The sequence below is a fragment of the Stomoxys calcitrans genome, chromosome 4, assembly GCF_963082655.1.
Source record: "Stomoxys calcitrans chromosome 4, idStoCalc2.1, whole genome shotgun sequence".
NCBI lineage: Eukaryota > Metazoa > Arthropoda > Insecta > Diptera > Muscidae > Stomoxys > Stomoxys calcitrans.
Window position 1 is genome coordinate 180,085,027 of NC_081555.1, and position 27,582 is coordinate 180,112,608.

Here is a 27,582-nt window from a genome sequence, read left to right on the forward strand (position 1 = left end):
AGCGGAATAACTTTTTGAAATAAACAAAAGAGTGAAGGTTTAGGATGTAACTTCAATTATAGTTTGTTGTGTATAAAAATCATACGGCCAGATATAAAGTGGACTTATACCTCATAATAGGAAGGAAACTTTTACACTCCACAAAGAATGTAGACTCTTCTATGCTACATAAAAACAAATTTCCCATTAAGGAGATACAAGCATTTTAAGTTAACTGAAAAATTATTACAAAGAGCGGAATAACTTTTTAAAATAAACAAAAGTGTGAAGGTTTAGGATGTAACTTCAATTGTAGTTTGTATATATAAACCATATGGCCAGATAAAAAGTGGGTTTGTGCGTCATAATAGGAAGAAAACTTTTATACTCCACAAAGAATGTAGTCTCTTCTATGCTACATAAAAACAAAATTCCCATCATGGAGATACAAGCTGTACAGTTCTGTATGTTTGATTGAGGATAGGCCAACAAATAACAGAAATGTGTGCATAGTATGTCTACCAAAAGATAGGCATCCATTATACTACCTCCGTCTATTTGTTCTCCTTAGATATTTAAGATTATACGGTTTGTATGAGTCTAAGTATATATTAGGTGTTAAGATATTTTGTAAGAAATAAAGAGGAGTTCGGTTCTAGACACCATTCAATACGGTCGTTCATTTTATTTCTCGAGCTAACCCAAGCAACTTAAGTTAACTGAAAAATTAATAAAACGAGCGGAACAACTTTTTAAAATAAATAAAATTATGAAAGTTTAGGATGTTACTTAATTGTGGTTTGTATATATAAATCATATGGCCAGATTAAAAGTGGACTTTTACTTCATAATAGAAAGCAAACTTTTACACTCTACTATGAATGTAAACAGACTTTTCTATGCTACATAAAAACAAATTTCCCATTAAGGAGATACAAGCATTTTAAGTTAACTGACAATTTAATAAAACGTGCGGAATAACTTTTTAAAGTAAACAAAAGTGTGAAGGTTTAGGATGTTACTTTAATTGTGGTGTGTATATATAAGTCATATGGCCACATTAAAAGTGGACTTATGCTTCATAATAGGAAGCAAACTTTTACACACTATAAAGAATGTAAACAGACTCTTCTATGCTACATGAAAACAAATTTCCCATTAAGGAGATACAAGCATTTTAAGTTAACTGACAATTTAATAAAACGAGCGGAACAACTTTTTAAAGTAAACAAAAGTGTGAAGGTTTAGGATGTTACTTCAGTTATTTATAGTTTATATATATAAATCATATGGCCACATTAAAAGTGGACTTATGCTGCATAATAGGAAGCAAACTTTTACACTCTACTATGAATGTAAACAGACTTTTCTATGCTACATAAAAACCAAATTCCCATTAAGGAGATACAAGCATTTTAAGTTAACTAACAAATTAATAAAAGGAGCGGAATAACTTTTTAAAGTAAACAAAAGTGTGAAGGTTTAGGATGTTACTTTAATTGTGGTGTGTATATATAAGTCATATGGCCACATTAAAAGTGGACTTATGCTTCATAATAGGAAGCAAACTTTTACACTCTACTATGAATGTAAACAGACTTTTCTATGCTACATGAAAACAAATTTCCCATTAAGGAGATACAAGCATTTTAAGTTAACTGACAATTTAATAAAACGAGCGGAACAACTTTTTAAAGTAAACAAAAGTGTGAAGGTTTAGGATGTTACTTCAATTATTTATAGTTTATACATATAAATCATATGGCCACATTAAAAGTGGACTTATGCTTCATAATAGGAAGCAAACTTTACACTCTAAAAAAGATTGTAAACAGACTCTTCTATGCTACATAAGAACAAAATTCCCATTAAGGAGATACAAGCATTTTAAGTTAACTGATAAATTAATAAAAGGAGCGGAATAACTTTTTAAAATAGATAAAAGTGTGAAAGTTAAGGATGTTACTTTAATTGTGGTGTGTATATATATATATGTCATATGGCCACATTAAAAGTGGACTTATGCTTCATAATAGGAAGCAAACTTTTACACTCTATAAAGAATGTAAACAGACTCTTCTATGCTACATAAAAACAAATTTCCCATTAAGGAGATACAAGCATTTTAAGTTAACTGACAATTTAATAAAACGAGCGGAACAACTTTTTAAAGTAAACAAAAGTGTGAAGGTTTAGGATGTTACTTCAATTATTTATAGTTTATATATACAAAGAATGTAAACAGACTCTTCTATGCTACATAAAAACAAAATTCCCATTAAGGATATACAAGCATTTTAAGTTAACTGACAAATTATTAAAAGAAGTGGAATAACTTTTTAAAATGAACAAAAGTATGAAGGTTTAGGATCTAACTTCAATTATATGGCCACATTAAAAGTAGACTTATGCTTCATAATAGGAAGTAAACTTTTACACTCCGCGCAGAATGTAAAAAGACTCTTTTATGCTACATAAAAACAAAATTCCTATTAAGGAGATACAAGCATTTTAAGTTAACTGACAAATTAATAAAACGAGCGGAACAATTTTTTTAAATAAATAAAAGTATGAAGGTTTAGGATGTAACTTCAATTATAGTTTGTAGTGTATAAAAATCATATGGACAGATTGAAAGTGGACCTATGCTTCATAATAGGAAGCAAACTTTTACACTCTGCAAAGAATGTAAACAGAACCCAATAGGTCCCTTTAAAGGGATGGTAACATTTTACTCTCCTGCTCTCTAATTCTGATGCAATTGTTGTTGACATAGCAACAAACCAGTTTGTGAATAATTTCCCTGCAGTAAAGTTCAAATTGTACAATTTTTTCGGAATACGGAAAAAATTTTTTTGAAAAATATATCAGAACACGTGTAAGTAAGTAAATGTGAAAAAAAAAGCAAAATATAAACGAAATTTCGTAACGTTTTTGAATGCATGTAGTTTAGATTTGTTATAATAAATAAATCTAAGTTCATGTGAGCAATCAAAATGTTATAATTTATCATCAATAGCGTTTTATATATAACATCACTTATAAAGGATGCTGTGCATTCAGGGCAGTTGACAATATTATTTGTTTATAATAGACTCACAGTTGCTGGTATACTGGACGAACTTGAAGCGCATGATAATAATCGAATAGACGTTTTTGCAATCCCTCCATTGGAGAAAAATTACATTAATCAAGATTCAGATGCAAGTGACAAAGGAGGAATAATAGCGCACTCTAAATTTATGAGATGCATCTGGGCTGCTGCTGCGTAGTATGACGCGGGAATACAAAACAACAAAACAACAACAACAACAACAACATAAACTGCATCTACACTTGCATTTATTTTAATACTATTACCTCTATTATTTTACGCTATACTAATATCGATATTAGTTTTTAGTTGTAGGATTCAATAGTAGGGAAACTAGAAAATGAATTGAATGAATGAGGAAGGAAAAGGTGAGATCAGGTGCACGACTACCGGATAAACGTCGAAATTTGTTCACGGAACACGCTTTTATGTTAGGATGCTAGCTGTAAGATATATTTAGGATTAAGTTTAACGCTAATTTAAAATTGGTCCTAAATGTGTGTTATAGGGTAGTATTTTAAGAAATAAAAGATGATTATTCCAAATCCAAAGAAATGTTGGAAATTTTTAAATGAACATCTAGGTAGAGCAAAGAGTTCAGAAATACGGTTGAAAAATGATAATGGTGATTATGTTACAAATAATGAGATGTGCGAAATGTTTAATGACTTTTTTGTGAATATACCAAAGGTACTAAAAAGTAAAATTCGATATTTTCCTGGAGATAACTTTAATATGTTTGACACGTTAACCCCTGTTCGATACTCATTTCATTTCTGTGCAACGTACGAAGAAGAGGTTTTGGAATTTGTTTCGAAATTGCAAATAAATAAGAGTCCTGGTCATGATGATGTAAATACGAAGATGTTGAAAGTGTGTGAAGATGTTGTTTTACCGAAATTAATTGCTGTTTTTAATACAATTATTAATACGTCTGTGTATCCAGATATTCTAAAGATTTCAAAAATTGTACCAATTCCGAAAGGCAAGGGCTTATGTAGCATTGACAGCTTTCGACCAATTGCCTTGCTATCGTTATTTGATAAATTATTGGAAAAGGTTTTACATAGGCAACTGACAGCATACTTCGAGGATAATAATTTGTTATATAGATTTCAGTTTGGATTTAAAAAAGGCAGTGGTACGCAGGAGGCAATAGTCAATGTGGTCAATACAATATGTGAAGGTTTAGATAATGGTTACGGTGGAGTAGCTGGAGTTTTCTATGATCTGTCAAAGGCATTTGACTTGGTAGATCATGAAATATTACTTCGAAAACTACGGTTTTATGGAATTGTTGGAAATGCTCATAAACTGATTGAGAGTTATCTTCGAAACAGGAAACAGTTTGTTCAGATAGATGGATGCAGTAGTAGAATGGAAGATATTCAGTATGGGGTACCTCAGGGCAGCGTGCTAGGTCCCTTGCTGTTTACAGTTTATTTAAATGACATAGCAAATATGAAATTGCATGGAAAATTGATAATGTATGCTGATGATATGAGCCTTTTTTATCCTTATTGTCATGAAGTTATTTTGAAAGCTCAAATTGAACATGATGCCAACGCAATTCATGACTTTGCAAGAATAAATGGATTGGTTTTGAACTCTGAGAAAACTAGGATTGTGCGTTTTCGGCCCCATGCTAGTGGAAGTAATGATTTCAACGTTTCTATTTGTGGGAGAAATGTAATTGAGAACACTTGTTTGAAATATTTAGGGATACACTTTCAGAGCAACCTCTCTTGGAATTCACACATGCAATATTTGAAGTCAAAAGTAACTCCAGCGATTGGCCTGCTTTATAAATTTAAGAATAAATTCGACAAGGATACCAAGCTATTACTATACAATGCCCTTATACATAGCCATTATAACTATTTGCCTATGATATACGCTGGCAAAAAAAACGCAGATTTTAAATCCTTGCAACGGTCCCAAAACAAAGCTCTCCGGATTGTTTACAATCTTCCACAAAGGTATTGTACCGAATTATTATTCAAAAACATATCTAAGACTACTTTGCCAATATGTGGGCTTTACAAAATGCAACTCTTAACATACATGTATAAATCACTAAATAACATTGGCTACCACGTGATAACATTTAATCAAAATCAGACTAGGTTCAACACTAGAAATAGTGACAATCTTCACGTAAAAAGGTGTAGACTTGAAACCACTAGGCAACGAATTGAGCATTCCGGTTGTTCTGAATATAACCATCTTCCTCAAAGTATAAAAAATATTCCCAGAATCTCCAGTTTTAAGTCTAATCTAAAATTGTATCTAATGGATAATATGGAAATGCTTCTAATGTGATATATATTATTTTTTATTTTCTTGCTTCGTAAACTTTTTTTTGTTCATTTTTTTTATTTATATTTACAATGTATTAAAAACTAAAAATTGAAAAAGTTTTTATTGCCAACTCGCCCCAAAAATGTCCATGTGGCGCTGGGGCATTATATTTTATGTATTGGAGTACTATGTAATAAATGAATTTAATAAAAAAAAAAAAAAAAAAAAACATGAGGGGAATCTAAATCATCTTGGTAGAGAATTATTGAATGCTGAAGCAGAGCACTTGCCATGTATCAAGAAACGAGTAGTTCGAGTGTGCCTGGTAGAAGAGCCTTGGGTTGGGGAAAAAGTCGCCAAATCCCCAACTGATTTTTCCCACCTCTTTTTTTAAAGACATCCTTAGTTTTTGTGTTGAGCATTTATTGGAATTTAAGTAATTATGAATGACTACTTCACATTGGATCAAGTTGAAAATCTTAAAACCTTTTCAGGTTCTAACTAATCGAAATAAGAAATTAACCTTTTTTGAAGTACCAAAATCATGGAAACATTTCGTGACGCACGATTTGTACAATAAATCCGGGGAACAACGGTTAGTCCCCATGGGACTTTTAAATTGGGCAATATGGATATATTTGCATTTAAAGTTAATTGTAATAATAAATCTCAGTAGTGGAATAAATATTTTAAAGGGTTTAGTGCAAATATTTAGTAATTTTCTGCTACGGGATCAGACATTTGGAATGAAATTGAATAAAAATTCAAGTTCAAATTAAAGCTACTCGTTGATTCTTTGGTGTCAAATGTGTTGGCTCTACTGTAAAGTAAACGGCTATTCTATACCATTATAAAAATCACGGACTTTTAAATTGGGCAATATGGATATATTTGCATTTAAAGTTAATTATAATAACAAATCTCAGTAGTGGAATAAATGTTTTTAAGGAATTAGTGCAAATATTTAGTTTTCTGCTATGGGATCTTAGACATTTGGAAAGAAATTGAATAAAAATTCAGATTAAAAGTTCAATTAAATTAGCTAATCGTTGATTCTTTGGTGTCAAATGTGTTGGCTCTACTGTAAAGTAAGCGACTATTCTATACCATTATAATAATCACGGATACGCGTACAAAGGCTTAGCAAAAGTTAGCCAAAATGTTGAAATAAAGTCGCACAACTGTAACGCTGATGCGAAGGCAAGCATCATTGAGTTTAAACAATTAACTCAATAAATTTGCATAGCGCCGTCTTCAAAATCGGATTGTTTCATTAACCTACTTTTGTAAATAATGAATAAACATTGATTATACTTAAGAATGGATTAATTAAATGTAAACAATCGGCCCTGTTCTACAATTCGATTTTGGTCGAATGTGATTCGATTTCTATTTTGTGTTGTTCTGCAAAACGATTCCACAAAAAAAAATGAGGTTTCATTCCGACTGCATACACCCTGGCGGATTGATATCTATTCCGCTTTTCTTTCCATTAAAAAGAACTTTTCTCCTTAGGAAAGCTTTATAAAATAAAAACTGCATATGTTTTTTTCCAATTTATGCTTCCAAAAGTAAAAAAAATTTTCTTTATTAACTGCAAATTATTAAATAAAAAATGTTGTTTTGTTTGCCATTGGTATGTTTGATTCAGCTCTAAATTTGTTCCCGACATTAATTCCATCGTCGAAGAAGAAAACCAACATCTAGATAGAATCGGAAATGTGTTAAGTGAATTGGTGAAACTCAAGGAAACGGTGTCAAATGATTTAAAAAAAGTTTGTGAAACTTTGACTTCAATAGAATCTATTAAAAGAGAAGAGCTCCACGAAATGAAACGCCACAACATTCAATTAGAGCGAAGTCTAGTCACCAAAAATGAGATCAAAATAAAATTTCTGGAGCTAGAAAAGCTAAAGCTTGGTCTTGGTGAAGACTAAAATCTTGGCAGTTAAATCTTGCTTTGGACCGAGTGCGTACCTGAACTAAATGCGATCTCAAAGTTACATTTTTTTTCTGTTGTTTTTATTATTTTTAAGTATTTTGTAAGCTTAGGCCAGAGTGGAAGAAATGGACAAGCAATTGAAAGTTCCTTATTTTTTGTTTAATAAAAGTTTTAAAAATATTGGCATTTATTTTAGTGAAAGTTATGAGAGTGATAATGCAATGTTATCTCTAATTGTTCGGCTTTCGGCGCTATTTGGCAAGTCATCGTTCTCCTCAGAATATATATCATCTTCTTGGTCTGGGGGTTCGTTATCAACAAGAATATCTTCATATCGTAAATTGTAGTGCTTGCAAATGTTGTGCAATGCGCAACAAACGTTGACAAGTTTAACTACCTTCTGCGGAACATATTGAATCGCACTGTTTTGTAAGCATCTAAATCTGCTCTTGAGATTGCCGATAGTTCTTTCAACTATATTCCTAGCTGAGGTATGCGCAATATTAAAACGGTGCTGGTGAGTTCCAGGTTGAGGATCTTTGAATGGAGTCATGAGAAATGATTCAAGTGGGTAACCACTATCCCCTAGAAGCCAACTGTTTCGCATTCCATTCCTTCTTTGGGATGTGAAGAAAATTTTGGCTTCACTTAAATTCCAAATAAATGAATCATGAGAAGATCCTGGCCTACCAGCCTCTATAGCACGAATTCTCATTTGGTAGTCACAAATCTTAAATGAAAAATAGGTTTTTTGATATCAACTCAAATTGTGTAGTACTCACAATCATTGCATTAATGCTAAAATATCCCTTCCTGTTGTAGTAGAGAGATGCATCCAAGGGTGGTTTAATTATCCTAATGTGTGTGCCATCAACGCAACCTATCACCCCAGGCAATCCGAACTTTTCGTAAAAGTGCATCTTTGACGATTGCATTTCATTTTCGGACATTTCGAGATTTATCCATTTTGGACATAATTTGTCTTCAAGCACTTTTATAACTTGCCACAATAGTTTGCACATTGTTGTACGTGCAATACCGATGTTCAAGTCGTTTGCAATGACTCCCTGAAAACTGCCCACTGCAAGATGTCTTAGGGTAGCCGCCAATTGAAGCTTAACTGGAATGCTTCCTTTTTTTATATATGGACCAACTTCTCTCAAAACATCTGAAAATGCTTCCCTGTTTAGTCTATACAGAGCAATGAAGCTATGGGATGATATGTATTATTTAGATGACACATGTTAAAGTGGACAAGAACTCACCAACTATCTGGGATATCGGTAGGATCAAAAGCATCCCTTAACTTACGACGTTTAACACGTTCCAAATAAAATGCTTCTTTTCTAGAAGCTAACAAAGCCAAAAACATGCCTGCAGGCATATTTTACAAAAATTATTTGATAAACTAACAAATTTGTATGCCGGCTTAAAACAAATAAACGTATGTTTGCTTCTTGTTTTGTTTACAAATTTCACTAAACACAGCAAAATCAGCTGTTTTTTGATTTTGCATCGAAAGTGGACTTCCCCTCGAATCACAGAACATGGGAAAACAAAATGTGCGGATTTCAAAAACGATGCGGAAATGAAAATGGTCGAAAGTAAGAACATGGGCGAATAAATTGGTTTTTGCTGACACACGGTTAGGTCGCTAGAAGGCCGGAGAACAGTGAATTGTTTCCATGGGCCCAAGGTGGGCAATGTGGATATATTTGCATTTAAAGTTATGTGTAATAATAAATATCAGTAGTGGAATAAATACTTTGAATATGTTTGTGGTCGATTTAAACAAAGAGTAAAGAAAGGTACAAGGCGTAGCTTCATTTGCTTTGAAGCCCTCACTAGGCCGTATAACGAACCGCAATAGTGGACTATCTAAATTTTGTGTAAAAGTAAAAAGAAATAAAAAGAAAAAAACTGTCATCAAACCTCAGTAGTGGAATAATCCATTTAAAGTAAAGATTCTTTAAAAACAAAATGTCCTAATCCATAGAAACAGCTAAAATTATCCTAGTAAGATTTGCAAAATATTAAAGATTAAAAAAATATTATTTTTTAAGCACAAATGTGCAACAAATCCTTGTAGTGTACCAACGAACCAATGATTGCATTGGCATGTAAATGACACACTATACATCATATTTAAGGCACCGATCAATGGATTTATATATGAACCATGCCACATTTAAGCGATGATTATGGAAAAGATGGAAGTAACGGACACCTAATTGCCGCGATTTACAACAGTCGCGCTAATCGTTTACATTCTCTTGCCATCAATAATTCAGAAGTGGGATAATTGTATTAAAATGCAATACGGCTTTTCATCAAGTCCCCAACAAAACAATAAAAGAAGGATCATATAAAAACTCAAAAGCCGTTTTCTACTTCTAACAAACTGCAAATTGGAAATATTGTGAATGTTTTAGCAAAAATAATAATAAGGTTTACCAAAGTTGTAGATGGTCGCCTTCGTTTCTATTGTAAAATAAAAGAGTAAAGGGGGCACATATATATCAGAGTTATTTGGTTACCCATTCAAAACAGTTATCGTTTCACACTTTAACTAACCACCATGACAACCCATGGAAGTCGGTTGTACATAACGGATTGAGGCGATGGATTCCTTTATCGGCAAGGGATGCCGTCTCAGTGTGCAACACACAATAATAATAAGGTTTGCCAAACCTTTGTTTCTATTGTAAAATAAAAGAGTAAAGGGGGCACATATATATCAGAGTTATCTGGTTACCCATTCAAAACAGTTATCGTTTCACACTTTAACTAACCACCATGACAACCCATGGAAGTCGGTTGTACGTAACGGATTGAGCCGATGGATTCCTTTATCGGCAAGGGATGCCGCCTCAGTGTACAACACACTGCTACAACAACAACAAGAACAACCTAATTATTCTTTTTTTATTTAATTATACATACGCACACCTTTTTTCCTTCTTTTCTTAAAGGAAATCATTCCAAATTCACGCACAAAATAAATAAATAAATATGTATATATATAATATCAGTCTTCTTCGTAATTTTCTTACAAATTAAGCGTTTTGTTTGGTGTGTAGACTAGACCAACCATTAAGAAATCTTAAATGATTCCACGAATAAAGGAGTTCTATATAGTATATAAAAAATATTTTGTTTAAATTAACTCACATCATAACAGACACATCTCCAAAACATGAAATGCGAAATTGCGACCACCACACAATGCAACTGTTGTGATGCATCTATGTAATCCAGCTAATAAATGTATTCTTTCACGACATTGCAGCATTAGTTTTGTGGCTTCTATTCAGAAATTTTCCATTAAATGATTTCGTTAATGAATGTGACAAAGTAGTCGGAGTGGAGGAGACGGTGTTTAATATTAGTGGCGAAGGTTTACAAACACTTTCATTGACATTTGCGTTCAATTCAAGAAGCATGTCTTCGTTGGTTTTAACATGGGCGGCACGTTTTAATCCTCCATATTTTGTCGTTTGTTTGGATGTTGAACTTATTCTATCATCGGAGGATGATTCTAGAGTACCGCAATCTTCCGTCCAGGACAATGTTATGCTGTCAGTGGAAAGATGAATGGTGTCATCTATTCCATTTGGCTCGCTTTCAGCATTGAAATTAGACAACACTTGTTGCACTGTCTGTTCAATATCTGGTAGAAAAATTGAATTCAGGTCCAAGGTATCCTTTAAAACGCGCCATGAAGACACAAAGACACCCTTAACTCGCTCAAATGTTTCAAAATCGTACACTGATCGCGCTGTATTTGTCAAATCAAATGGTTCTGAAAACAAAAATATGAGGTTTGCTTTTATTAGAAAAAAGACCACTGAAACAACGTGCACTACAAATCATGGAATTGATGATGATAATTCTATGTACAACAATAATTTTTAACTATTTTCCGCTAAGTAGCCCCCAAATAGAAAATCTACTTTAACTTGCTGTCATAAACACCTGCACATACCTTCAATGCATAGCTCCTTCCATTGATGAATATCATTTTTCAAAGACTTTGCCGTACGACACGCATTAATAGGCAAAATGCCACCTGTGCGGACAGATATCGCGTGTTGCGAATAGCTAAAAAAATACAGAAAAGTCAAAAATTAAACAAAGTTTACAAAATTCATAAGTTGTATATGCCAAACTTACTCAAAATTACTATAGTACTCCAGAAAGTTAAGAAACAGCTCTCCGATAGTCTGACTATTTTTACTTTCGTAAGGGCCTATAGTCTCGTTCATATCCACAAAACCAAAATCATTAGAACGCAACTGAAAAAAAAAAGAAATAAAAAGCATATGTGAACACATGTATTGGGTTAGATTGGCTTTAGTGAGCTAATACTCGTAGAAAAGCGAAAAGTTCGGTTCAGTTGAATTTCATATATCATCCCCCATGCATTGCGTTATAACATACTTTAAACCCCGTTTACACTGCTCTTTAAATCCGGATTTAATGTCTCCATCATCTGTTTTCCTTTTATAAAATCAGCTGACGAGAGCCTTAAATCCGGATTTAATTAGCAGTGTAAACGAGGTTTTACATGGTTATTGAAAGTTGCAACATAAGTTTCGGCCAAATCCGATAGGAATTGTGCCTTCATCAAGGTCTTAGAAGTTTAAGGCGAGCGAGAAGCGTTGCTATGATATGGCGCTAGACGGCGCTATAAACCTCTGGGTGTGTTTTGTTATGCTATAGCGCAAATCCTGTCGGAGTAAATGCTTTGCTACAAGCGAGACGGCGCTATTGTGAGCGATAAAGTGTGTTGTGAAATGGTTTATAGCAAGAACTCGCCTTGTCTCCGTAAGATTTTTTGTTTATTTTTGTTAATTTTACCATTATTGAACTGCATTGGCTTTATTCTTGTGCATTTTTTTTTTTTTGCATTTAAATGGCTTTGATCTGTTTGTCTCTAATATTTGTGAATTCAAGTGCAGCAAAGTTAGACAGAAAAATGTGTTTTGTCTTTAACTTACTTTTATGGCAATCGACGATTACTTAGAGTTGCAGTTGTGCAAGTGTGAATGTTTTCATTTGGTCGAAACATATAAAGTGGATTAGTTTTCTTTCTTACTGCGCTACAAATGGAAATGCTCTTAAGAGCTTAGTTTCAGTGGTTACGAACCAAATCGCGATCTAGGAAACTAGTTAAATGTTATATCAAAGCAAAAGACACAAAAGTGTAATATTTTACAAAATGGTGTTATGCATTACAATGGAAATAATTGATATCATCATCTTATTGGCTTGTTATTAAAGAAGTATCTAGATAGGTTTTAAGCCCACAAAACGCGAATTTATCGCCTGAGTTCTATGAAATGTGACTCCCTTGCCATTCGTGCTGAGATTCAGATAGGATATATCTGCCATAAGGCGACCTAATTTGAATTCTTGGGTCCGTAACAGGCGTATTTATTATGCCATTTTGTAGCAAATTTAATCAGTGAGTTGTATAAGACCCCTCGATAGCCGTGTTAAATATGGTCCAGATTAGACCATAATTAGATATTGCTACCATATAGAGCGGTCTACCGATTAAGTATTCTTCGCCCATTAAAGGCTTACTTGTTACCTGCTACTGCCGAGGGCTTTATTAGGCTCATGGACATCCTTGCCACATATAATCTGTATCGTATGACATATTTGGATATAGCTGTCATATAGACATATCTCCCGATTTAATATCATGGGTGTTAGACATACATATATCGAAGTATCCAAAGTTCGGCCCGACCGAGTTAAATTAGTTTTTTTTTCTGTTATATATTTTGAAAGAAAAATCTAATTTGTTTTATAATAAAATCTAATTGAAATGAAAATATTTAAATTTTTTTTTATTTAATTAATATTCTACAATGGAGGTGGAACACATCTCCAATGAAGAAATTTAATGCTATATTGGTAAAAATTTGTTCCAGTCAATTCAAAATTCCAAATAATGTAAAAAAAAATTGTATATGGAACAAAACTGAAAATAGGATACTATTTTTGGAAAATGGGCTAAAAAAAGGTTCATTTCTGGATGAAAAAAACTCAAAATTTAAGGGAACATTGCTTAGAAATGCATGAACAAAGTAACGCAAAAAACCATCCCTTTCGGCCTAGTTTTGAGTAATTGATGGTCCCAATTAAAAGTGCGTTTTTCTCGATTGCACAAAATGGCGTATGGAACAAGAGAGCATTAGGCCGACAATAGGCGGACCAAAGGCAACCATTTTAAGACACAACGGACCATTGAAAATTATTGTGAATCAGAAAAGAACCACAACTTCTTCAATGAAAAAATCAAGTTAAGAGTTGGATCTACGCATTTGAAAAGAAGCAAACAACAACAAACACATTTCCCACGTCTTTAAAATCGCTTAAAAGCATGTGATAGGACTTTAAAACCATCAGTCAACCAACCCCCTTTTTTATTGGCAAAGCTTGACAAACATTGGTATACATTGCAAACATGGTCGAATTAAGAAGGTTGGCTCACTTGCCCAGTTGATGGAATTGTCTTTAAAAATATTTTCACATTTTAATTATTTTAATTTACAATTTACAAGTTTATAATCAAAAATCTTTTGATCTTGTGGCTGCTGCACATGATTATGCAAATAAAAACCAGAATGTCAATTTGGAAGTGTGGGAATTTGCGCCACCACCGCTACAGGGTTGTATCGTTGATTTCGTTGTTGTTGGGCAAGTGAGCCAACCTTCTTAATTCAACCATGATTGCAAACATTTTTTAAAATAAAGAAACCAATTGTTAATGTAAAACAGGGGCCGCTTTACCGCATACATGACCGGGTGCGCTTTCGAATCAAATGAAATTTCATTTCATATTTAATGGATGTTATACCACTTTTATAAACATTTTAATGTTAAATTTTTTATAAATTATTATCGATTTATACATTTGCGTTCTTAAATTTCAAAAAGTTGTTTTCAATAAAGAAATACATAATTCACAATAGAGATTTCTAACGATTTTACTTGTTAATGTAGGCGGTAATTCGGCCCCACGATTTCTACACGTCATATAGCAGATGTGGCTTGGTACTTTAATTGAAAACAAAGAAAGCATAGATCCAACGTTGTTACAGATATCAAAAAAACTCAAACAACTGGCGCAGTTTAAGGAGATACTCTTTTATACGCCAAAGACATAAAGAATGCAAGAGAAAAGTTATATTCCACATTGTACGTACTCAGCAAATACCTATCCGGACATAATTATTATGCCCGAACTTCGAAAACAGGCAAAAATATTCATAGTCTAATGATGACTCTAACTTACCAGAGGAAATTTGTGGGGAAACATCTGATGTAAGCATGGCAAAACTGGCGGCTGGACAGCATACTGTAGAAAGTGTATTACCATTAATACAAGAGAATAACTAGATATTGTCATATTCTTTGCATTGTTTATGTTGTGATGCTGTGCCCATAATTTTGTAACAAGAACCAGGGGTCGCAAACGCCAGTCCACTTTTTGGAAAAACATTAAGTGGGTAATAAATAAATGTTGGGATGAATATTTTTAAATTACGTTTGACTGAATTGCATTACTTACATTGTGAATAACAATAGAGCAAATGGGTGTTCTTAATACCAACACAGTTATTGAAATTAAGATCGACTTCCAGCTGATGGACACGATCACGAAACCGCAGTATTGGAACCTTAGCCTCAATCAAATTGAAATATTCGAACTCGCCTTAAAAGTGAAAAACAAACAAAAATTCATCTTTATTAATTTGGAAAATTGTAAAAAAATTGCATTTATCGAGTGTCTGTCTCCAATACAATAGTTACACACATTATTTGTCACAAGGAGCTAGGCTTTGCTTGACACAGTCAGAAAGGAAAGGCAAACTACTTTCTGCACATAATGCAAAAAAAAATACACCAACTTATCTAAGCACAATAATTAAATTACATTTGTAGACTTCTCGAGACAGCAGCCGAACTAGTACTGACAATCCACACCATGTCGCTTATGAACTTTGCGTGGATGAAAAGGTAAAACAGCTGTCCAAAAAAAAATGTGATACTACCACAACCAAAAAGGGGATGGTGGATGATGATGACTCAACTCATGCAAAAATGTACATATAGCCAGACATACATATATATATATATATATATGTATGATATGATATGCACAAAGAAAGAAATTCCACCCTTAATCCAGCGTACGGTCAATTCGAGTTTTTTTCACAAACTCAGGTAAACAAACCCCAGAAACCAGGTAAACAAAAGTGTGTGATCTATGCCTTAAAGCAAAGAACTTGCACATTGCATGGCGGTAGAAAACTAACTACATATCACAAACAATAAATATGTATAGATAACCTATGACTATCAACGAAAAATGGCATAAAACGAATTTGAAATGTGACGTTTTCTTGCATTTCACTCTTAAGAGTCACCTAAAAGAAGAGGAATTGGGGGAACATATAAATTGTTTAAAAATACAAAAAGAGGCAAACAAGAAAGTTAGAAAGTGTTATTTTTATAATTTAAATGTCCACATTCGATTGGAAAGTAGCTAAATGCTATTACTTGCGCTCTTTAAATTGTTTTTCGTCCTAATTTTCTCACAGGCGTCATTAAAGAGTCGCTTGGCATATCTATTATTTATTCATTTATTGTCTGTGCTGCATATTTACTTATATATGTATCTTTGACAGCTTATTGTTGCATTTACAAACGACGTTCTCCATTAGGTACAAAGATTAGTATGCACACATACATACATATATGGGAGTGTTTGTTCTAGTTTTACTTATTCAGAAAACGATATACCCTGTAGGAAGTCTGGGGTTAAGTGTCCCCCAGTCACCACTTTTGTCTACTATGTATGTGACATTGTCACCAAATTGTCTACATCGTTTTTTGTATTGACAGGCAACTATAATTAATTTTATTTTTTTATCGTTTTCTCAATTGTTTTGTTGAAATTGATATTGCTGGTTCAAAAATCTTTACGAAGCAAGTGATGCTAATTAGTGACATAAACTGAATTTCGAAATGCCTGCGTATTTCTTTTTGGCTGTTCAGGCTGTAAGACAAAAAATGTTTTTCGAGCAACGCATCAGGAGATGCAATTTGCGTGGTTCCACAAATTCCAAGGATCTTCCGAGCTCATGGTAAATGAGAATTGTAATGAAGTGTGTTTGATAAGTTCTGGAATGTTTCTTTTTAGTGTTGTGTCTTCCTTCAGATTAAATAAGGAAGGCTTTGCCCTGATTCTTCACACAATCTCCCCACACACCAAGGTCACACCTTATTTAGCTAGTTTTGAAATTGGGTGAAAAGTTCTAAATTATTAAACATGTCTGTATAATGTCCCTACTGACATTTTATTGACAATGCCCCATATATCCCGCAATGTCTCTATATATTCCCTAATGACTTACTATTGACAATGTCACTACTGACTTCTGAATGACAAGCTCGTATAAAATGTCTATAGCAAAAAGCATGATCTAAGGTACAATGTGTCTGTAGTTCTGGTGACAATGTCGATAGTAAGTCAGTATATATTTACTATTGACATTTCCTACAGGCTAGCTATTTACTTTTTGCAGCAAAGACATAAGTCTGTTGTAGTTGTTGTACACTGAGACGGCAACCCTTGCCGAGGAAGGACTTCATCGGGTCAATCCGGTACGTACAACCGGCTGACATGTGATTGACATATTTTAGTTGTTGTTGTAGCCACATTTTCATGTGGATGTGGTGGCGATCCTCGTCAAGCTCCAGTAGGTGAGCAAGCTCGTTCCGGTCCAAAGGACCGATCGCAGCGGGAACATTGGTTATTTAAAGGCGTTAATAACTCCTCTTGTCATAACGAGCTACTCAGGCACTCAGTATTTGTGCAAGAGACGGCGCCGCACTGCGTCCTCACTGAGACTCTCAAGTCGATGTCGCCGATTGTCCGCGAATGCTATTGCAGCCACTCCGTATGGAGCATTCCACTATCCGCAACCTGTGGACGCACCCAGTAGCTCGCAGCATATTATAGCCTTAGGCTTTTTAATACGACATTCAGCAAACACAAATGATTTTGTTACCAAAAACAAAAGCAACGCTTTATACTTTAAGTATAGGTGAAGCTTAATTTAAGGCTTTTAATGGAATTTTTATAGACAATTTTAAATTAAATTAAAGCAGACATAAAGCATTATGGCCGTATATTAAATTATGAGACACAAAATGTCATTGCAATATAAAAATAGGCTGAAAACGTGTTGGGGTTAGGTGATAATAGAACTATACTCTACAGAAAACCTACGGTCAAAAAATTACGAAAGTTACATGCCAGACAACAAACATAAAGGGTGATTTTTTGCTATTATCTTTTTCGCAACACTGGTTTAAACAGCTCACGCACGTTAAATGTTTTGTTTCACTGTCAAACATATTCATTTTGGTCTATAATTTTACCATTAATCGTCTTACAAACGATCAACGCTTGCAAGTTCATCGCGTTTGCTCATTTTTCCGCTTAAAAATTTTCGGCATTTTCGGCTCAATGGGAATTGTGAGCCAGAAGCATTGCAAGAACTACCAACGCATTCAGAAAGTCACAGTTTGGTGCGGTTTATGGGCTGGTGGCATCAATGGACCGTACTTCTTCAAAGATGATGGCAATCGTAACGTAACTGTGAATGGTGAGCGCTATCGTGAAATGATATCCCAAAATGCAAAGCTTGACTTGCATGACAAGATGGTGCCACACAGCACGCGTAGCAATGGACTTATTGAGAGACGAGTATGGTGAACATTTTATTTCACATTCGGGACCAGTCAATTGGCCGCCTAGATCGTGCCATTTAACGCCTTTAGACTATTTTTGTGGGGCTATGTTAAAGCTCATGTCTATACAGACAAACGCAACATTAAATCATGCAACATTGCATGAAATAATCGGCAAACATTAATTATATAGACCGTACCATCGATTCGAAAATAGTTGCAGATGCTAACTTTGTCCGGTGTTAAACTTCGACATTTTTACTTAAAAATTACTACAAACATGTTTTTAAATTCAATTAAGAGAGCTAGTACAAGGCAAGCGATTACAAGTTTTCCACTAGTCAAGTCTATCGCCGGATACAAAACTCCCATTTCTAACTTATTTTTGCTTTTCAATGAAAACAATTAAGGATCTGATGTTCTCAGCCATAAATACTACAGTGAAGCACTAAAACCAAAAGTAAACGTTTTATCAGCGTCAGAAATTACCCGCTAAATATCATCTATGCCTTTTAGATGAATAACAATGGTCAAGAATGGTGCAACTGATATTAACCATCATCTAGTTGCTGTTGTTTTGCACACGGGAAAATGTACCATTATTGAACAAAAATTAATTTTTATAAAAATATTGGTGTTAAACCCTCATTTCATATATGGCTTTTAAAGTTTAATATGATTGAGTCAAGTAAAATGGTTATTGAACTTTGTATGCACTATGGTTATTGAACTTTGTATGCACATTAATCGAATTTTAAGATTATTTTCATCAATATGAAAAAGCGTTGCTTTTGCCTTGCACGACACAATATCTGATATTTTGGGATATTTTTTAAAATCCGCAAACCACATCCACACCTAAAAACAACAACTGATTGGGACGAAATTTGTTCGTCTCAGATGTAGTGAATTTCAAGGAAATCGGTTCAGATTTATATAAAGTTTGGATATATAAAGTTTTTGGGATATTTCTTCAATGTGATTCAACATCAAATTTACCAACCGTTTGGGCCGCAATTTACAACAAAAAAAGAAAACGTTGTCAACGCGTATGAGAAAATGTGTAGAACCATGTTTACACTTGGAGCAAATCTAAATTTGCGACGAGATTTCGGAAATCTCGTGGTTTGCCACGAGATTTCCCGTAGATTTTCAGTGTGAGCAAATCTATATATTTGAGAAGATTTGAAGCAAATCTCCTTCGAAATTCAAATGCAACACTGCGTTTGTATTGAATACCGGTTATTATCGGTAGTTTTGGGCAGCATTTTTTCTGAACATCTGAAAATTTCTTATTGAAATTATAAATTTTTTTGTCAAATTTAATATTTTACGCCACAGTGCGACGTAACGTAAAATATTATCCAATGGCCTGAAATTTTTATCCGTCGAATGAAAATCATATGAACCGTTTTGGGCAGTATTTCCCTTAAGAGTACTTCCACATTATATCTACAATTTCAAACAAATGTGATATAGAAACAAATGTACAATGTATAAATTATATATAGGTTCCTTTCCTTTGAAATGAACTGTCTATCTGTCGAAAGCACGCTAACTTTCGAAGGAGTAAAGCTAGGCTCTTGAAATTTTGCACATTAGTGTAGGTCGGTTGGGATTGATATATATTAATGGTTTTGATATAGCTGCCATATGAACCGTTCTTTGATCTTGACTTCTTGAGCCACTAGAGGGCGCACTTCTTATCTGATTTGGCGGAAAATTTGCCTGAGGTGTTGATTTTTTTACTTCCAACAGCTGTGCTAAGTAAACCAATCTTTAGATATGATTCTTGAGCCTCTAGAGGGCGCAATTATTAGCTCCCAACAAACCGACCTCCCTTCTTAAGCCTCTAGAGGACGCATTTCTTAGGTGATTTAGCTGAAATTTCTTGTGATTTGGCTGAAATTTTGTACAATGGCTTCTCCCATGACCTTCAACAAAAGTGCCAAATATGGTCTGAATTGGTTTATAGCCTGTTATAGTTCTCATATAAAGCGATCTCCTGATTTTAATTCTTGATCCCCTAAAGAGAGTAATTCTTATACGAATTGGCTGAAATTTTACACAATGACTTCTACTGTGGTCTGCAACATTCGATTTAATTATGTTTCGAATCGGACCATAACTTGACATAGTTCCAATAGCTTAAGGCTCTATTACACGGCATGTAGTTGACATATGACATGTCAAATTTAGCACATGTTGAATCGTACATGTCGTGTAGTACAAACGAAACTAACATATAAAAATTACTTTACTTTTCAAAATAGCAGATGTAATTTTTTTTCGATTAGAGCGTGCTCTATTCCTTCTGACAAAAACGTATAGAAATTGGCTATTTTTGTTGTCAGTCAAATGAAAGTAACCCCAAATTAAATTGTTTTCACAAATTCATGATTTAACCAGCTTTCTCACAACTTTAACAATTTTTACGCATAAAAAAAATCAGGTTTCGCTAAAATTTTTAGGTTTTGTCATACGAAAATAACATACAGGTGTGATAGCAAAAATGATAAAACGTATGTCAATTGACAATTTTGACAAAAATTTCCAATTGCACGTGCATGCAAAAAGTGACATGTCATAAGACATCTACATGCCGTGCTAAAGCGCCTTTAGCAATTCTTATCCATTATCCTTGGTTTGCCTAAAAAAAAGAGATACCGGGCAAAGAACTTGACAAATTCCATCCATGGTGGAGGGTTTATAATATCCGTCCTGGCCGAACTTTATGCTCTAGTTTTGTTTTTTATATATGTAGTTAAATTTACAATGAAAAAAGGTCTACTAACCCGATTTACTAAGGCAATCTTTTAAGACCGTCAGGTTAAATAATGCTTCCATGCGTGGATCAATATTGGAAGCACTGCGGGAAACCAAACACATATCGACATCGGAGGTATCGGAGCCAAAGCCTGATATCGTCGAACCGACTAAATAAAGACCATAACGAGGATATGCATTCTGAAATGAAAAAAAAAACCAATATGCATTCAATAATCTTTGAATTTATGGAAATTGAAATTAATGGGTCGATTATGGACAGCAACAAATGTTCAGTTGAGTGGTTGTCTGACAAGGCAACCAAAATAAAAATGTGTATTATGTATGGCAACCTTTGACAATTGATGCCGGAATAGTGTTTTGGCAGACGCGCAGCAAGAAAATGTGTAAACAAATAATTAAACCACCACAAAAAAATGCTAGAAGTTTTAAAATACCATGAATAAAAATTTTATTTTGATTTAAAAGCACTGTTGAACTATTTATTTAATTATTAACGTGGTTCATACGTCGCCTATATTCTCCGTTAACGCAAACTGGTTCATATATTTTACGAAGAATCTTTCTCTCAAATACTCCAAGCACTGCTTCATCTGCTTTCACAAGTACCCATGCTTCAGAACCATATAACAGCACGGGTAGTATCAGTGTCTTGTATAGTGTAATCTTCGTCTGTCGGAGGTGGCCTTGTTTCTAAACTACTTACTTAGTCCAAAGTAGCATCTGGTTGCCAATATTATTCTTCGCTTTATCTCAAAACTGGAGTCATTCGTTTCTCTTACGGAGTTGCCGAGGTTGATAAAGTTACCGACTATCTCGATGTTGTGGTTTCCCAACTTTCTCAATTTTCTTTATCTGCTCGGTTGTGCAAGGCTTTTTGGGGGTTGAAACCATCCATTTCGTCTTATCTCCATTTACTGCCAGACCCATTTTCACTGACTCTTTTTCGATTCTTTAAAAGGCTGCAGTTACTACTTCCGGTGACCGACCTATGATATCGATGTCGTCGGCATAGGCGTTGTGGCATACATTGCGGTGAACTAAGGAATGATGACATCTGTCGGTGGTGTCATGAGATCGACGACTTGGAGGACAAATTTCACTTTTTTTGTCAATGGCAAAGTAGAAATAGGATACTGGGTTTTAACGGACGGTTAGATTTGTCAAGAGAATTCATCCCAACGGGCCTTAATCTGGCTAAAGTGGATGTCTAGACGACTAATGTCTTGGCATCATCCTTCGCCAAACTAAACTTAGAGCCTATTTAATCAAAAAGCTTCTTACAATCGAGTACATATTTGATCGAGATCAAACCTAGAACACCTACATAAATCATCTCAACATAAATTGTAGGAGAACAACAAGACGTTTCCTTAATGCACAAACTGTATGGCATTACATTGTAGATTGTGGTGGGATCTTTAATTTTTTTTTAGATTAAGGTTGCAAAAATATCAAAAAGAATCCTATTAAGACATACATTAATGTCGAGTTTATATTTCCTGGGTATTATGTACCAAATCGAGTTGATTATCTTATTACATCGTCTTGATATTACTAACGAAATACGAGTCGACATACCTAAGAATGCTCATTAATAACTTTTGAACTTTTGGATATCCGCGAGTTTTGTACAAAGTAGATGCAGCAGGTCAGAAGGAATGCCATAAATTCATATTTAAATAAAAAACAAAATTACCTTGATAAATAGGTATAGGTAGCGCCACAATTTCATCTTTTGTTTAAAGGTTTCTTCTGTCTGTTGGGAGCTAATAAATTTGGTCCATATATCGCGTGACAAGTTGTCCCATTTGGAATTATTCAGAAGTGAAGCCGGTGCTTCCTTGGCCTCAATTAGATGGGCCCGAGCCAAAAACCTATCAGGTGGCGTATGTGTGAAAAAATCGTGAACAGAAGAATTTCCCAAAGGACGCAAGGGATTAGTTGTCTGAGGATTATTATACAGTAAATTGTGTGGTGGTGGTGGAGGTGGCATCGATTGCAGTTGATGATGAGAAAAAATCTGTGGAATCATCGCCGTCGTCTGTTGGTTATTATTGGTCATCGCGCCACAGTTGGCCGTCACCGATGAAATTAACGTTGGATTGTTCTGCGTATATTGGTGGTTTCGACCACCACTTCCACAGTTGCGTGCTCGCTGAGCAGCCGTCGAAAAAGATGTGTTATTTGACAGAGGTAAAGTTGGTGAGGGCGGATGTTGCGTTTGCTGAACTATCAAACGCTGTTGTTGCTGTCCCAATAACTGCGAAGAGCTGAAGAAAAACACATTTTTTCGTAAAAATTCAGTTCTTCATTTTAATTGATGCAAGTATACACTTACTTCCTTTCGCAAGTCCTAACTATGGCGCCTGCTCTTCCACTAAGAGTCGAACTGCTATTGGTGGACGATAAGAGTGCTTCTGAAATTCCCAATTGTTCATTTGAACAAGAAGAGGATGCAGTAGGCGACGTATTGCCACTGGACGGGGGCAGTTTGTTTTGTGTGTGTTGTATTGATTGTTTGGAGTCATCACGATCTGGCAAACTCGGTGATATGGAAGACGATGATGAGCCACACGAAGCGGCATTAGGAACAATGAGGTTAGTAGTCATGAGGCCAGTTAATGGCAATTGATTGTAAAAACTGCACTGCTGTGATGGACTCCAGTAACCACTGCTGCTGTTGGAACGACTTGTACCAGCAGAAAAGGATGGCATGTTCAAGTGTTCAGCAGATGATTGAGTTGATGTCAAAGGTAATAAAAAGTGCGTCTGTTGCCTGTGACAGTCATCATCTGAGTAATTGTTCGGTGTTGCGGCCTCGCCGATATTTGTGGTCTGCCCGGGCAAATTAAGCATCGAAGTTACACCGCCATTATGGTAGATTAGAGGTAGTTGTGCTGAATTAGATGATGCTTTTGGGTCGTTTTGAGACTGATTATAATGCGGTTGCTGGGTAGTACCTGTCGTAGATGACACTTGCAATTTGGGAAATACATGGACAAGGGAGGCCGCATAAGTATTATAGCCAATGGGACTACCAAGAGGTGTGGTAGATGCACTAGCATCGATTGGGGTGCCGGGTTGGCTCTTGCACTCCAACTGATGAGGCTTGCTACCACCACACAGCGATGCTACCGATGAAGCAGAAGACAGTGCCGACCTACAACTACTGTACTTTCTATTTTGTGCTGATGAATGAGTCGATGAGGCATCCGAGTCATAATCATTGCCAGCAATGATTCCATTGTTTGCTGCCGCTGCCGCAGCCGCTGTAGAAGCTTCATCCAGCTGCGCACAACAGATAATATTTTGCGGTACAAGGGCTGGTATATGCGATTGAAGCGATGCTCCTCCCAGATGAGTGGGTGTAGGGGATGGTGATGGAGATGGTACATTAAGTGACAGCGGTGCTAGTAGCTTTTTATTAAACAAATGATTCTGTTGATAATGATGATATTGTTGAGATGTTGAGTTTTGTGAATACTGCGTATAATTCAAAGGTGCCGTGTTTAACTGAAGATTAGCAGCTAATGCGGCAGGACTAGGGCCAGGAACAGAACAATTATCTAGTGATCTAGGACTGGGATTCGAGGATGCTGGGGTAGGGGGTAGAACAGGTGCAGGACTGCAACTTCTGGAACTTGTTCCGTTATTGCCATCGGTACACACGTAGGTCAAGTTGTAATAATTTTGATGCTGCGGAGTTGTTGGAGTGCTATGTGCCACCACATGTTGGTGATGGTGATGATGACTGTAATAATGATGACCACCATGACCATGGTGTTGCCCATGTTGATTATGACCCCTATGTAATCCCTGGCGTTGACTAGATCCTTGCTGACTATTTAATTTTGAAGGCAATGTTTCTATAGCCAAATGTTGAGTTAACGATTTTTGTTGATTGTGTACAGAAGCGTTTTGTTGTTGTTGTAGTTTTCTATTGGAGCCACATGAAGAAGTGGACGATGTTGAAGATAATGACGAACAAGAAGATCTCGAGGAGCCAACTGATCCCTTTTTATTTGTTGTTGTTGAATCACCAACCGCTACCCCATGGCTCTCAATGCTATGCGAAAAGTGTGTTCTGGAGGATTCTTGAGTCGGAGGCGTCTGGTTGGTATATTGCAACGAGCCATTTGTATTTGGGCTGTTGTTGTTTTGATAATTTAAATAGCCTCCATAAAAAGAACGCTGGTTGCCCCCATTCGATGTGAAACGCGCTACATCACCATTATAACCGCAAGCACTGATATGTGGCATCGTATGTTGTGATGTGTGATGTTGGTGGTAATATGTTGGATAGTAATTATTATAATAACGTCCACCATATTGATGTGAGCGAACATAATGTTGTTCATTATATGTGCTGTTATTGAGATTGGAACTATTGGAAGCTCTTGTACTATTACATGCTGTGCTGCTGCCGCTGTTGCTGCTCGTTTGAATACTTTCACCTAAAATATCCTTTTTTAGAAATGATGCTATCGTAAGTTGTGTCGGTTGAGGATGATGGTAAGTGTTGTGGTTGTTTCCTCCTCCCGCACTGATTCCCCCTTCATTCACATATCGCTGCTGCTGCTGGTGATGTTGGCGTTGATTGCTAGTAGCACTCGAACATGGGTAACCACTACATGCTGCCGAACTTTCTCGTCCTTGTGTACCATTTGCCGACTTGGCTAGAATAAAAAAAAATTGCTTGAATGTATTTGTGTGCCTAACCTTTCTTAGTCGCCAGCAAGAATTACTGTTTAGAATCTAACGGTCACTTTAAGTTGCAAGAAAATTTTCCTACACAAACCAATTTCGACCAATCGCAGATTTGTTTTGTAAACTGAGCTAATAATGTGTAAATTTTTAGCACATTCATTCCATGGTCATGGCAGACTTATGAATTAAGATTATACTTCATATTTTGTATTGCCTCATGACTTTCACTATCTTAGCACAACCGTTTATACCCAACTTCATAGGATGGGGAGTATACTTATCTAATCATTCCGTTGGTAGCAACTCGATATATGGATCTGCGAACCCACGGCACGGAATAACTGTGAGCACCACACAAGCTGGATCATTGAGATCCGATCTGTGTGGTGTTCATTGCTGTCACGAAAAGCTTACCTGCGAGCTACCGAGCGCGTCCATAGTTTACGGATTTTTGTGCAGATCGGTTTAAAATTGCAATTACTACGGCCATTTAGGTGCAAATCGGGCGATACCTGGGTCAAAAAAGTGGCATGTGCAAAATTTCGTGATGATTGGACAACAAATACGACCTTCACTTTGATTACAAGAATACATGGACTCACAGACGGACATGGCTAAATCGAATCAGAAAGTGATTCTGAGTCTATCGGTATACTTATTAATGGGTCTAACTCTTCTTCTTCTTAGCGTTGCCAACAAATGCACAAACTTATAACACCCTGTACCACAGTGGTGGTGTAGAGTATAAAACATGTTAAAGCGTGCTAAGTTCGGCCGGTCTGAATTTTATATACCCTCCACCATGGATCGCATTTGTCGAGTTCTTTTCCGGGCATCTCTTCTTAGGCAAAAAAAAAAAAGGAAAAAGGCCGGTTCGGAGCACAATTAAATTATATGTTGGAGACCTGTGTAAAATAATTCGAATAAGAATTGCGCCCTTTGGGGGCTAATGAAGTAAAATAGAGAGATCGATTTATATGGGAGCTGTATCAGGCTATATACCGATTCAGACAATAATAAACACGTATATTGATGGTCATGAGAGGATCTGTCGTACAAAATTTCAGGCAAATCGAATAATAATTGCGACACCTAGAGACTCAAGAAGTCATGATCCCAGATCGGTTTATATGACAGCTATATCAGGTTATGCACCGATTTGAACCATACTTGGTACAGTTGTTGAATATTATAACAAAATACATTCAAATCGGATAAGAATTGCGCCCTCTATAGGCTCAAGAAGTCAAGACCCAAGATCGGTTTCTATGGCAGCTATATCATTTAATGGACCGATTTAAACCATACTTGGTACAGTTGTTGGATATCATAACAAAACACATCGTGCAAAATTTCATTCCATTCGGATAAGAATTGCGCCCTTTAGAGGCTGAAGAAGTCAAGACCCAAGATCGGTTTATATGGCAGCTATATGAAAACATGGACCGATATGGCCCATTTACAATCCCCCAATAAGAAGTATTTGTGTAAAATTTCAAGCGGCTAGATTTACTCATTCGAAAGATAGCGTGCTTTCGACAGACAGACAGGCGGACATGGTTAGATCGACACAAAATGTCACGACGATCAAGAATATATATACTTAACGGGGTTTCAGACAAATATTTTGAGTAGTTAGAAACAGAATGACGAAATTAGTATATCCCCATCCTATGGTGGAGGGTATAAAAAAGACAGTTCACCATGGTGGGGCAAAAGTATTAGTTCGTTGTAGCTTGTAGAACGTTGTACAACGGTATAGGTTCAATAATATAAGACATCATGGATATGTCAAAACTTTGCAGCAAGTAATGTTGCATAATGCAAACTGGAATATGCTTCTGAAATTGGAACTCCAACAAGATAATAACCGGAAACATACCATAAAATTGGCAAGGGGTGATTTCAGCTCAATGGGGTACAGGTTAAGCTATGGCCTGCTCAGCCTCCTGTCGTCATTCCCATTGAACATTTATGGGCAGATATTGAAGTT

The 27,582-nt window shown here is 35.5% G+C and overlaps 2 protein-coding genes across 2 annotated transcripts in view; both read right to left on the reverse strand.

The window, feature by feature from the left end:
• LOC106087545 (poly(A) RNA polymerase gld-2 homolog B) overlaps positions 1-27,582 on the reverse strand; it is a 45,854-nt gene that overhangs the window by 13,009 nt on the left and 5,263 nt on the right. Inside the window, exons 5-12 of the mRNA XM_059368198.1 lie at positions 23,221-25,558; positions 22,579-23,152; positions 20,888-21,059; positions 14,902-15,045; positions 14,626-14,816; positions 11,490-11,611; positions 11,302-11,417; positions 10,488-11,118 (exon numbers count right to left, since the gene is read on the reverse strand). Of these exons, the coding sequence (XP_059224181.1) occupies positions 10,592-11,118; positions 11,302-11,417; positions 11,490-11,611; positions 14,626-14,816; positions 14,902-15,045; positions 20,888-21,059; positions 22,579-23,152; positions 23,221-25,558 (4,184 nt within the window). The 3' untranslated portion in view covers positions 10,488-10,591. The remainder of the gene's footprint in view (positions 1-10,487; positions 11,119-11,301; positions 11,418-11,489; positions 11,612-14,625; positions 14,817-14,901; positions 15,046-20,887; positions 21,060-22,578; positions 23,153-23,220; positions 25,559-27,582) is intronic.
• On the reverse strand, positions 7,454-8,933 carry LOC131997340 (putative nuclease HARBI1). Its single transcript, XM_059368197.1, has 3 exons — positions 8,582-8,933; positions 8,099-8,525; positions 7,454-8,046 (listed from the first exon to the last, which is right to left on the reverse strand). Exons 1-3 carry the CDS (start codon positions 8,698-8,700, stop codon positions 7,519-7,521), a joined length of 1,074 nt encoding a protein of 357 aa, XP_059224180.1. The 5' UTR covers positions 8,701-8,933; the 3' UTR covers positions 7,454-7,518.

Excerpts from the sequence above, each read along its gene's own strand:
- LOC131997340 (XM_059368197.1), bottom strand. The coding sequence starts at position 8,700 with ATGCCTGCAGGCATGTTTTTGGCTTTGTTAGCTTCTAGAAAAGAAGCA. Across the intron at positions 8,526-8,581 it reads ACCGATATCCCAGATAGTTG|CTTCATTGCTCTGTATAGAC; the intron begins GTGAGTTCTTGT and ends ATCATCCCATAG. Across the intron at positions 8,047-8,098 it reads TTAGCATTAATGCAATGATT|ATTTGTGACTACCAAATGAG; the intron begins GTGAGTACTACA and ends TTTTCATTTAAG.